Source organism: Mytilus trossulus, chromosome 8 (assembly GCF_036588685.1).
Source record: "Mytilus trossulus isolate FHL-02 chromosome 8, PNRI_Mtr1.1.1.hap1, whole genome shotgun sequence".
NCBI lineage: Eukaryota > Metazoa > Mollusca > Bivalvia > Mytilida > Mytilidae > Mytilus > Mytilus trossulus.
The window spans coordinates 4,597,229-4,610,582 of NC_086380.1; the positions used below are offsets into that span (position 1 = coordinate 4,597,229).

Genomic DNA, 13,354 nt, shown 5'->3' on the forward strand with positions numbered 1-13,354 from the left:
AACATGTTTGTGAGATCTCAACCCTCCCCCTATACCTCTAACCAATGTAGAAAAATAAACGCATAACGATACGCACATTAAAATTCAGTTCAAGAGAAGTCCGAGTCTGATGTCAGAAGATGTAACCAAAGAAAATAAACAAAATGACAATAATACATAAATAACAACAGACTACTAGCAGTTAACTGACATGCCAGCTCCAGACTTCAATTAAACTGACTGAAAGATTATGATTTCATCATATGAACATCAATGAGTCTTATTATTTTACATGAAAGCGACAAAATGTATGTTCCATATGGTTTTTTAAGAAAATTCCATGTTTTTTACTTGAAATTGGAGATTTGATGATTTTGTATTCATTACTGTTTCATTAAATGGGCACTAGCATCGATGATGAATTATTCACTTGCAAGTAAATAATGCGACCTCATCGAATACGCATTCTTTTGACCGTTAATTTAACCCCTAGAGATTATGCATGGATCATGCGTGCTAAGTTATTAAAAGGAAACGAAAATCAACATTTAAAGTGAAAAATCTATGTTTTATATCGGATTATATTGTCGGGAATACGTGAATTTAGTAAGAAAACGTTGCATGTTCTAATATGTGTAATCGATCTATAGAAGCCAAAGTATACAAGTGACACGTCACAAAGTCTTGACGTTACAAGACCTAAGTGACGTTCCCGCGTTGTGTTCGCGTCGTATTTACAACATTCTGGGGGCCGCAAAAAGTTAAAATTCTATATACAAACAATCTCAAATGTGAATAAGAAATTTCAAATTAAAAATATTTACGCTTAAAATTAAAGTCTCTGTATAGAAAATAATTACTGTCTCTGTATAGTGGTATTAAAATTTGACACTTGAACATTTTTAAATAACGATTCACAGTTCATATAAAAAGGGTAATTAACAGTTCACATTCGTTCTTTATCATCTCGATTTGAAGGCAGATTCAACCAATTACGGATTCTTTCACCAGCCTTTACACTTGCTTGTCGTCTTGGACGAATGTCTTGTTTGGCACTTTGTTCACATGTATCATCTTTTTTCGTATTACATGTAATTTCGAGCGGATATAGTTTCACTATCGGCCATGTAGTTTCGGTATTCTTCATCCTTATTTTAGCGGCACGCACAAATCCATCGTTTCCTCGAAAAAGTTCAGTTACAAGGGCCATTTTCCAATTGATTCTCGTTGACTCATCGTGCACAAGAACAACGTCGCCAACTTTAATTTGTTCATTGTTATTTCCATATGCTTTGTGGTATTCCCTCAATGATGTTACATAGTAATTTTTCCATCTTGTCCAACGTGTCTGAATAATTCACTTTGTCGTTCATTTTGTTTATTTAGTGACGAACAGTCCATAAACACGGGTTCACTGTTGTCCTGTTCTGAATGTGGATAGGATAACGATCTAATTTTTCTACCACATAATAGGTGCGATAAGTAAGTGGTTCACTGTCGTTGATATTTGTGGAGGTGTATGCTAGTAGTCTGTCGTTCATTACACTTTCTACTTCCGTAACAATAGTGCACAAGGTTTGAAAATCGACCAATGATTTTCGAGAACATTTTTTAACGTAGTTTTTGTTACTGCTATTAGTCTCTCCCAAAATCCACCATACCAGGGAGCACGATGCGGTATAAATCTCCACTGTACACCTAAATCTGCGATTTTATCTTGTACATTTTGCGATTCAAATATTCGTTTGATTTCTTTTGAAGCTGCAACAAAGGTCAGCGCATTGTCCGTTATAACAACTTTCGGTGTAGACCTGCGACTTGTGAAACGAGGAAAAGCTTGCATAAAACATTCTGCTGATAAATTCGATAAAACCTCTAAATGTTCTCCTCTTGTTGACGCACATGTAAATAAGCACACGTATGCCTTAGTTATTTTATTGTGTTCATCCCTTACATGTAGTGCTCCTGTAAAGTCAATACCGGTCACAGTAAATGGCGGTGCATCTTGACGTCGTGCTTTGGGTAAAGGCGGCGGATCCGGAGCCTTATACGAAGTTTCATTAACTTTAAGACATGCAGTACATTTACGTAAAATCTTATTAACAAATTGACGAATACACGATATCCAAAAGTTTTGACGTAGATGCGATATGGTACTATAGTCGCCGTCAGCTGAAATTCGTAGCGGTTATCGGTAAAAATAATCTAAACTATCAACCACGTTCACTCGAGATATAGTTTTTCACATTCCATTCATAAATCGCAAAAAGAAAAACCACTACTGACCTACCTTTTAAGTGATTGCACTGTGATAATCCTGACCTTCACATTTTCCAAGACTATTTTGAATGGTGGAATCCGCCATTGTTTTTTTTCCGGAAGTGTTCCCCTGGAGTTAAATTTCATAACATTTGCATAAAGCGCGGGAAACCGTATCACATCAATGAAAAGAACATTTCAGGAAACTGCGTAAATGACGAATTTCATATGTAAACAAATGATCCTCATAGAAACGAAGATGGCGGAATTACAATGGAAAACATTCTGGAAAATGTGAAGGTCAGGATTATTACAGTGCGATCACTTAAAAGGTAGGTCAGTAGTGGTTTTTCTTTTCGCGATTTATGAATGAAATGAGAAAAACTATATCTCGAGAGAACGCGGTTGATAGTTAAGATTATTTCTACCGATAACCGCTCCGAATTTCAGCTGACGGCGACTATACTAGTTCCTGAGTGTAGTACATGCTCGTGTGCATCTCGTACTATCAACATTGTTAGCTGTGTGTTTGTTGGTAACAAAATAGGAAATTTGGCGGACTCGGGAATCGGTGCATTTCTCTACATCGGATAATGTTGTTATGATCCAGAAATAAATTCAACTGACGAATTCTTGATACATTCTTTGTACGATCTCCTTTCACTAGCGTGTCGTATTCCTCGGGGTAGTTTAATATTTGGAATGACCTACTCCAATTTTGTGCTGACTTATGTATTTCTTTCACATTACATGAACCAACTATTCTCTCTTCCTTTGATAATCTACAGTTTTGAATAAAACGTCATGCATATGCCGTCGTTCGTAATAGTTTCTTGTATGAAGAAAATCTGTCAATTTCCACTAAATCGTGAATTCCTGTCGTTCTATTCTCAAGTGTTGGTTGCTGGACATCAATGTTATCAGTCAATGTAGATAGTACCGAGTTAACTTCAATCGTATGAACCGGGCGTTTCTATTATCCATGACGGACCATGCCTCCATAGCATGCTTTCGGTATATTGAGTGGCCGTTATTCCGCGTGTAAGTATGTCTGCTGGATTTTGATCTGTTGGACAGTATCGTCATCTATAGGGTCTTGTTAACTCGTTAATTTCAGCTACACTGTTGCAATAAATCGTTTTAGAGGTTTTTTCGACATCAGCCAATTCAATACTATTTGACTGTCAGACCATAATTCTACGTTGCTAATGTTTATAAACATGGATAAAATGTGTTGTGTAAGTCTCGCGCCATTTACAGCTGCAATTAAGTCTAACTGCGGTAGTGTTAAACTTTTAACCGGAGCTACTCTTGTTTTCGCCATAATCAATTTGGATTCATTCCCTTTGCAAAGATAGGCTATGTAAGCTTTCAAGCTGACATCAGAAAATACTTGTAGTGTTAACGATATGGTTTCGTTTTGTGTACCGGTAAAATAACGTCTCGGAAAAGCAGTATTGATTCTCTTTTGAATGTGTGTTGCGATGTCAATCCATGTTTCGCATAACTTTGTAGGTAAGATCTGATCCCATTCATAGTTTTCGCGCCAAAGTTCTTGGAGAAATAATTTTGCTCTGATTGTGATTGGACTCAAGAGGCCTAATGGGTCATATATTTTCGACGATTGATTCAATATCACTCGTTTAGTGATATCTGTTTCCGCTGTTAAGTGAATTTCAGTTTGTGCAAAACAAAGTTCGTCTTTTTGTACATCCCAACGCATTCCTAGTACTTTCGGTTTGGTGTCCTTGTCAAGTATGTTATCAGCGCATGCTATTGTCCGTAAAAGCTGACTGTTCGATGTCCACGATCGGAGATTAAATCCACCTTTTGTAATAAATTCTCTGGCTTCTTTGTAAAACTGTACGGCTTTGTTCTCGTTAGTTACACTCGATATAATATTATCAACATATATGTCCTGTTCAATCATGTTAGCTCTGTCACTATTCTTTCCTTGAGTCTGCACATGTTTGAGTAGTGTTGCGCTCGGAATAAAGGGGGAGCATGTAGCGCCAAAAAGAACAGACTTAAAACGATATGTTACCAATTTACTGTTTATGTTTTCTGCATCAGACATTCAAAAAAATCTTGTCGCATCTCTGTCATGTTCGTGTAAACCTACGTGTTAGAATGCCTTTACGATATCAGTTGAAATTGCGATGGCGTTTAATCGGAAACGCAATAATAGTTTTGTCAAGTCATTAAGAACGGGTGTTGTATTCATCAGACGGTCGTTTAAGCTCGGGTACTGATTAGATTGTCTACAACTACAATTGTAAACAATACGAATTGGTGTGGTTATCGAATCTTTCCTAACTGGGTGGTGCGGTATATAATGTACTGTCGTTACATTCCTCATCATCGATTTTTTCAATGAAACCTTTAAGCTCTTGGTTCTTTATAATATCGTCATACGTTTTCAACATACCTGGTTCCCTGTCTAGCCTTCTTATTACAGATTTGGTTCTTCGTTTTGCAATACTAAAATTTGTCGGAAGTTGATCATGTTCTCGTTTCCATGGTAATTTTGCGATATATTGTCCGCCTTGAAATTCAATGCAAGTGTTCTGATATGTTTTTAAGTAATCTTCATTTTCTTGATCTAATTCTTTAGAGTTTATTCCCATTGATTCTAAGTTCCAGAATGATGCGATGTCGAACTCCTCGGTCTTATGCGAAATAAGCATTTGTAGTACTGACAGTGAGTATGTAGCCGACTCTTTGAACGGACCGGATAAAAGGTAACCTAGCTTCGATTTAACAGCAGAAGGTCCATCTCCGCGAATGATTTTGTCTTCAATAAACTGCCAATAGTAATCTGCTCCTATCAATACTGTAATTTCAAACATACTTTCGTCGGTAATCGGATGCGCCAAATTCAAGCCTTGTAAATAAATGTAGTTGTTTTTCGAGTCTAGTTTTCGGACATGATTATGTAACGGAACGGCTATTTTCGGTACAACAAGAACCTCAATACGTATTTTCTGTCTCGTTTCTGTTTCTACCAATAAAGTACACTTACCTAAGTGTTGAATGTTATTATCTGTGTCTCCGAAACAGGCCAGCTGTATTGTTTCTGTGCTGTAGATTTCAAGTTTTAGTTTTATAGCAAGATCTTCTGGTATGAACGAACGTTGTGCACCTTCATCAAAAAATATATTTGCGTCTAAAACTGTACTGTCGGACAAAACGGGTGCAACTGCTCTTTTCAGTAATACGCTTGAATGAGTCTTATGAGAAGTGTGAAGAACTTTTGTGTCGTCTTCTGATTTTCCCTATTTATCATTAACAATGCTGACATTAACAGATTGTGATGATTTGGTAGAATGTGTTTTCGTGTTTTCCGTTTTCGTGACAAAAAGCGTATTGATGCATGGGAGCTTTACTTTGGACATGTGTACTTCTTTTATCGACCATTGACTCATTACATAAGCTAGTATGATGTTTTTTTCTTGCAATGACGGCATACATGTTTAGAGTTACATTCACTGGTACGGTGCGTACCGAGACAATTAAAGCACAGATTGCTGCGTTTTACAATATTCTTTCGTTTTTGTGTTTCTGTAATTCGTGTACAGTTCGTTGGTGCGTGAATTTCTTCACAGAATATACATGGCCTCGCGGTCAGAAAACGTTGGTTACTTTTTACATTAACGACTCTTCTTTGCGTATATTATTCCTTTCCGTAACTGGAAGATTTCGTTTCAGTGAGAAACGTACATGTAGGCGTTGCATAACTTTGTGGGATACCGTAATCCTGACCTGCTTCGATAATATTAATCTCGTTCTGAATAGCTTTACGTAAATCGGATAAAATCCATGTGTTTGATCCATAATCTCGTGCTTGATGTTGCCTTACTTCTCCGGGAAGCTTGCTCAAAATTATTGGGACTAGTAATGTGCCGTTAGTGTATTGCGATTGGCCTAATGCTTCCAATCCGCGTACGGATTCCTCTATGTGATCATAAAATAGGTGTACACTGGGTAAATTTGGTAGTGTAATGTCTAGCAAAGCTTTCATGTGTGCATGCGGGATCTTACTAGATTGTCCGTATCGTTCTTTTAATACGTTAATTGCCTCCTTATAATTAGCATTTGTCAATGCGATTCCATCAACTGTATGCGAAGCTTCACCTCCGAGTTGTGATTTAAATATAATTGAATTTCTGAATATCTGGTAGACTCGAGTTCATATGTACTGCTGATTCGAAAGAATCCCAGATGGTGCGATATAACTCTGTTGCTGATTTTCAATACATGAAGTTGAAAACAAAAGCTGGTGCTTCATAATTTAATGTTTGATATGATGAAGTAGACTGCTGATTTTTATGATTTATCGAACTGTATTAACCCTGTATGAATATACGCAAGTGTTTTACTTTAGTTTCTAAACCTAAAGTATACTCATCTGTGTTGAGAATTTCTTCTTCAATATCCTCTGCATCGATTGCACTTATAATTTGTTGATTCAAATCTTCTAAAAGGTTCTTCTTCTGTTCCACACTTTCTAATGTTACTTAAAGATCTACCCTGGCTAACTCCGCTTCGTTTTTCAAATCGTCGATTTTCCGTAAATGTCTTGTAACTACACTTTTTTTTCGCTTTCCTAATCGATTTCAGCTTATTCAAATCCATTGGGCACGGCACCAAATGTCGGGAATACGTAAATTAAGTAAGAAAACGTTCCATGTTCTTATGTGTAATCGATCTATAAAAGCCAAAGTATACAAGTGACACGCCACAAAGTCTTGACGTTACACTATAAGACCTAAGTGACGTTCCCGCGTTGTGTTCGCGCCGTATTTACAACATATATGGTCATTGGCAGTCTTTGGATGTCTACTAGATAGTTGTTAAATGGCGTCTTAACTAAAATACACACGAAACAATAATACATATCGTTGAGTCCATGCCTTGTAAATTGTATATTTTTATACTTTTATAATTGAACATACATTTTAAAATGTTATAATAGGAGAATTTGAGTCATATCAGTGAACATTAACATTGACAGCCAATGCACTTTAAAGTTCATCTTAACTTTGTATTTCTATAAATCACAGATATTTGAATAAAGTAAAAATCTCAACTCAAACTAGTTGACGATTCCTTCCAAGCAGCTATTTATTTGAGAATGATCCTTGATCCTCACTCGGTATATAGAGTAAAAATTAAAATAACTAAAACACCGAATCCCTATAAAAAAATTCAAAACTGTTACGGAAAATTCCTTATCATATGGCAAAATCAAAATCTCAATTAGAGTCTGGCGCAAATACAAAATTTCAATCCCGGTAAATCTAATGAATTTATTTGCAACCACGGTATCGATGCAACTGCTGATAAAGGTTGTAATCCCCCAGGGTAATTTAAAAAAAAAAAATGTCCTTGACATAATTTTTTTCTGCATTTGTCTAAGAATGAATCACAAAATCAAATATGTTGGATGTCAATAATCATTCCAAGTATATCTTTTCTATGTAAAGAGTCAAGTCCAACTACTACATCAATTGATTTTCATTTGTTCGGTTGGTTGATTTAGTAAATTTTTATGGACTACCCGCTTTTTGAATTTTCCACGGAGCTCGGTATTTTTGCTACACTTTTTAGTTGCTTCCTTTTGAGCAGCAACCCTTAATTCTAGGAATGTCGTTTCATCTGAAGATATATACTCGATATGCAGGCGCTGCTGGAACTTTGATGTATAGGAATTAATAGATCACAATCAGGAAGCTGAAATCATATCGTTTGTCGTGAAGTTTACTTCTTATAAAACACTCATTATCAATTTCTATGGATGAAAATCCAGATAACAGGCACATATGTGGATTAATGGGATGGGCCAAGGCTCGAATGATTAAAAGAACAAGTCGGCAAGAAGAGGAGCACAGTTGGTTTAAATGGGAATTTCAATCGTTTGTTAAAAACAAATCTCCAAACGTTTCAAATATGAAGTCATTCAAGACAAGTATCATTTTGATAATGTCCTTATAAGAGTTTTTTTAATCAAAGTATTTTCTATTTATCCCTCTGTATGAGTAATGATTTTGGCTACCTTTTTTCATCTTGTGTTTGCTAGTTTCCTCCTTTGTAGTTCATTGTCATTTAGTATGAATAAAACTTAATAAACTATTACAATAACGTGGTTTTTGTCTTGAGTACAAATTTAATGATGAGTTTATTAAATGACGGTCCCTGTAAGTCAGTTTTCAATTTTCTATTTTTTTGGGGTAAAATACGGCGGCTGGTTTTTTTTTTTTACATTGTTCTCTGTTTTTTTCTCTGTTTGGTCATGCTGCTATCTGTCTTTCTTGAATTATTTATTTTTTGTTGTCTTCTTTGTGTCCTACTGTTTTCCAAACTCCATCATTGAAAATAAATTGATCGTTTCAACTGAATCATTTTCAATATTTTAACATGATATCAAGGCAAAAACGTGCTCATAGCGTACACTTCCTTTTATAATGTGATATTCTTTCCTGTAGGGATGCTAGCGCTTTAGAAAAACAAACAATCAAAGAAAGACTTAACATAATGTACGAAATTAAATAATGTTTTCGGACGACGGTTCAAACAGTTGAGTTACTAGAAAAAAAACGCGATGCTTAACAATATTACACTTTTAAGACAACATGATTAGAATCCACTTTTATGAATAGAATTTCCATGTGGAGCCCGAAAGTGAAAGTGTCATATTAACATAAAGTAAAAAGACATGTGTCAACTCAATTTGTCAGGTTGATTAACGTAGGTACTTGTGGGTTGTTATTCTAAATAAACTCATCATATATACCTTGATTAAAATTCTATACGCCTGACTCTCATTTCGTCTACAAGAGACTCATTAGTGAAACTCGAAGAAAAGGCAATATTAATGGTCAAATAAAAGGCCCAATAAAGTTAGAAGTTGACGAGCATTAAGGACCTAACATTTCATAAAGGTTTTGTCAAATATGGCAAAGGTAATGTATTCCTTTGGTATATTTTAAAGGACATTTATACATTATGATAGTCTTAACGAAGTATCTTTTTACAAATTCCGCAAAACAAAATATTCAAAATTAGCTCCATAATGTATATACATTCGTTCTAGATAGTTTTAGTAAACTTAGTTAAAAACTATAGGAGAAGAATATTCCAAAACATGTTTTTGTTGATAATATTGCAAATAAAGGCAACAGTAGTATACCGGTGTTCAAAAGTCCTATAAGATCCTATATCGATAGAGAGAAAACAAATGGGGGTTTCAAATTAAAACCAAAAGAAACACATGAACTACAAAAGTTTAAAACGAAAGGAACAACAAGAACCATGAAGTGCAACAAAAAACAAACGTCAACATACATAAAAGCGAACTATTTTACAACTGTCATATTCCTGACAAAAATAGACTAAGTTCCGTATCAGGAAAAAACGTACTGTACAATTTTACAATCCTTCAAACCAACTAGCAAGAAATAGTTATCAAAGGTACCAGAATTATAATTTAATACACCAGACGCGCGTTCCGTCTACATAAGACTAATCAGTGACGCTCAGATCAAAATAGTTATAAAGCCAAACAAGTACAAGGTTGAAGAGTACTGAGGACCCGAAATTCCAAAAATTTGTGCCAAATACGGCTAAGGTATTCTATTCCTGGGATACGAAAATCCATAATTTTTCGAAAATTAATCTTTTTGTCAACTGGAAATTTATTAAAAGGACCATACAATTGTTTTCATATCAACAACGAAGTGCTGACTACTGGGCTGGTGATACCCTCGGTGACGAAACGTCCACCAGTAGTGGCATCGACCCAGTAATTGAATAGTTATAAAAGGAACCAGGATTATAATTTAATATACAATACGCGCGTTTCGTCTACATAAGACTCATCAGTGACGCTCAGTTCAAAATAGTTATAAAGCCAAATAAGTACAAAAATGAAGAGCATTGAGGACCCGAAATTATAAAAAGTTGTGCCAAATACGGCTGAGGTAATCTATTCTTTGGTTTTTTCGAAAGTTTTGTCAGCAGATTAATTAAAATGACCTATAATTGATATTCATGTCAATATCGACGTGCCGACTACTGGGCTGGTGATACCCTAGGGGACGAAGCACCCAACAGCAGTGGCATCGACCCAGTGGTGTTAATTGTTATCAAAGGTACCAGGATTATAAAGTCAGATTTTATGCCGAAAAGAATAAGCACAACGACCCAGACTTTAAATTTAGGTATTGTGCATAAATTGATGCACTTAGACGCATGTCAAAAATTAGGTTCTACTAAAGATTTCCAAAAGAATGACATACGTACGTAATTCGACGTAAGGATCTAATAGGATTGATTATTGCCAACCATCGAATTGATAAAATACCGCGCTTGAGTTTAAACAAAATATTTCAAGACTTTTAAAATCACAGCCTGAAATTTTCGTCCATATAATATTTTCTTATCATGAACCAAATGATAGAAATTTTTATTTATCACGTAGTTTTCCAGATTGACGCCTTTATTTTACTGACAGATTACGTATTAATACACGTAATCCATACCTATCATGCGTACTGTTCGAGTTATCTTTCGTGGTTTGATTATCTTCTTTGGAGATGAAAGCCCCATTATACTGTTATTTTGTCTTTCTTTATAGTGTATTAATCTTTTAATTATATGAGTTGCGGCGAAAATATTGAGAATGATATGTTTCTGACAATTTCAAAAATGTCGAAAGCAGAATTTGCCAGAATCTGTCTCTTCATAAAGTTATACAATTCAGATAAAATATATCGCTTCCTTTTAAGGTTTATTACCCCTGTTGTAGCCATGTAATTACGAAATTTTAAAACTCTAATAGTATCAAAACAGAAACGATAATGAATATTAGAGATGGACCATTGTGTCCATCTACTAAGGTGAAACAAATTGCAAAGCATCATTATTCATTGTGTCATTGCATTTCATGGAAAAACAGGACTTTGTGGCAAATAAAACCAAATTTTTGTAGAAAATCAACAGACTTTAATAAAGATAATTTTGTTATGAAAATCAGAACATAGATTACTTACTTGTTTTTCTATGATGTGCTAGCGTTTATTGTTAACAGAAAGTCTTTAACAAACTTTAAAAACCCAAAATACTTTGTGCTGAGTCACGAAAGTCGAGCGCACCCCAAAAGGTGTACTTGAATTGATTCATATTTATATTTGATTTCACTAATATCTAAATTTATAAACTTGTTTAATGGAAATAAGTGCTAGCATTGCATGCAATAATCCCCCATCTATCAGGCACCGAATTGCCAAATGTGAGAGTACAAGGGGAAAGGCTGTTAATTTTTTATAAAGTTTCCATATGTTTAGCATTGAGTTAACACAAGAGAACATAATACATAATTTATAAACAACAGTATTTTTCATTTATTATAAAATGTACTCATAAAGAAATTCCTATATATGTTTTTTTTTATAATTTAGGTGTGTTCGATTAGGGATTGTTCTGTAATAATTTGTTTAACGGTAATGATATCGGAGTCCAAATACAAAAGATATTTCCAGGGAATATATGTGATATCACTTGAGAAAAACTAACTAACTATAAGGGTGTGTTATACATTATATTGATAAACAACTAAAACGGGGTCATCGAATTAATTTTAATGAGTAAATCATTAACGAAAATGTGTACAGTAAGTAACAACATAATATAGTAATATTTCGTTGACAGATGCGGATAGAGGATGCATCTTATAATGACCTAGGTAGATATAAAGTAACAGACAAAGTATAACTAGCAAAATACTGGTCCATATAAGAGATAGAAACTGTGAAACTGATCAATCACGCCACATCTTTTTTTATATGATGACAAAAGTTACACGTATAAAATTAAGAGACTTAATGGATCTTAAACTTTGTATCCCCAAATCTGTACAAAAGCATTTTAGAAGAAGTCATACATTTAATTCTGCCATTCTACTTTCAGAAACCTTTCTGAATTCTATTACCTAACTGAGTACAGAGAATTACGCCTTTAACCAGAAGTTTCATTGAAAAATATTGACTAAATGAGCACCAGAAATATTATTTCGTGATATAATTCCACAAATCTGTACTTTTCATAGACAGTATCATTGTGTGACTTATCAAAAGTATGATCACCTACATTTTATTTTGCGAATCATATTTTCAATAAACCGTACATTTTCTACTGGCATTGGCGTCTTGAAAGCAAGGCGAGGCTTTAACTGCCGAGATTCAAATCATTTGTGTTACCAGAAATATAACTAAAGTTACGCTACTGTCGATTGATTGACAGTTTTTTGCTAAAAGTCCAGTGGTAAATATTTCATGCTTAATTCACTTGTAGAGAGCGTGACATTATACATAAAACAGGCATCGGATTTAACGTCCCTATTCTGAACAGACGGGACTGCGTACGTTTACATCTGCCACATCTAAACGGAACCCCAACTTTGGCAATGGTCTAACTGCCGATCGTAACAAGACCAATAGTGACCATATAATATTTATATTCCCTTGATAACCGTTGAGAGTTTACTGTTGGGACGAGCGCGCGACCAAAGAGACAATTATGAATCTGGAAGATACATATACATGAACGTTTATTAATCAGAACATTTGCAACAAGAATGTGTGGCCTTAAGACACCGTGCCCTTTCACATTATAATATTTCTATGTTCAGTGCACCACTTAATATGGGTCAAACTCATAGTTAGTATATGATTTTAAAGGTTTTATCTTTTTTGACATGAAAGAACGAACGGAAGGATGCACAGACCAGTAATTATAATTTTCACATGTTAATATAAGTTGGTCATAAAACTAAAAAGATCATCTTACTTAACAAAATTTCAATTAAATAATTCGTACATGTCAATTTTACATACGTATTTGTATAATTAAACGCCAAATATTTTAGGAGAAAAAAACTCAAAGAACATTGAAGTTAATTTACGCCTACGTTCGAACGTTCTCTTCCTATGAACTTTTAAGAATTCATTGTTTGGTAGATAAATATATGAATCAAGTGAAATGCCGAAGTAATGAAAGGTGTATTATCCCCTTTAATGTTATTGTCAATGAAATCACCCCAATTTTAACAACAAAATGC

At 34.7% G+C, this 13,354-nt stretch overlaps 1 protein-coding gene across 1 annotated transcript; it reads right to left on the minus strand.

The window, feature by feature from the left end:
* Positions 1–3,355: 3,355 nt before the first annotated feature.
* On the minus strand, positions 3,356–4,168 carry LOC134681534 (uncharacterized). The gene has a single exon (XM_063541176.1). The coding sequence runs from the start codon at positions 4,166–4,168 to the stop codon at positions 3,356–3,358; it is 813 nt and encodes a 270-aa protein (XP_063397246.1).
* Between the last annotated feature and the right edge of the window lie 9,186 nt (positions 4,169–13,354).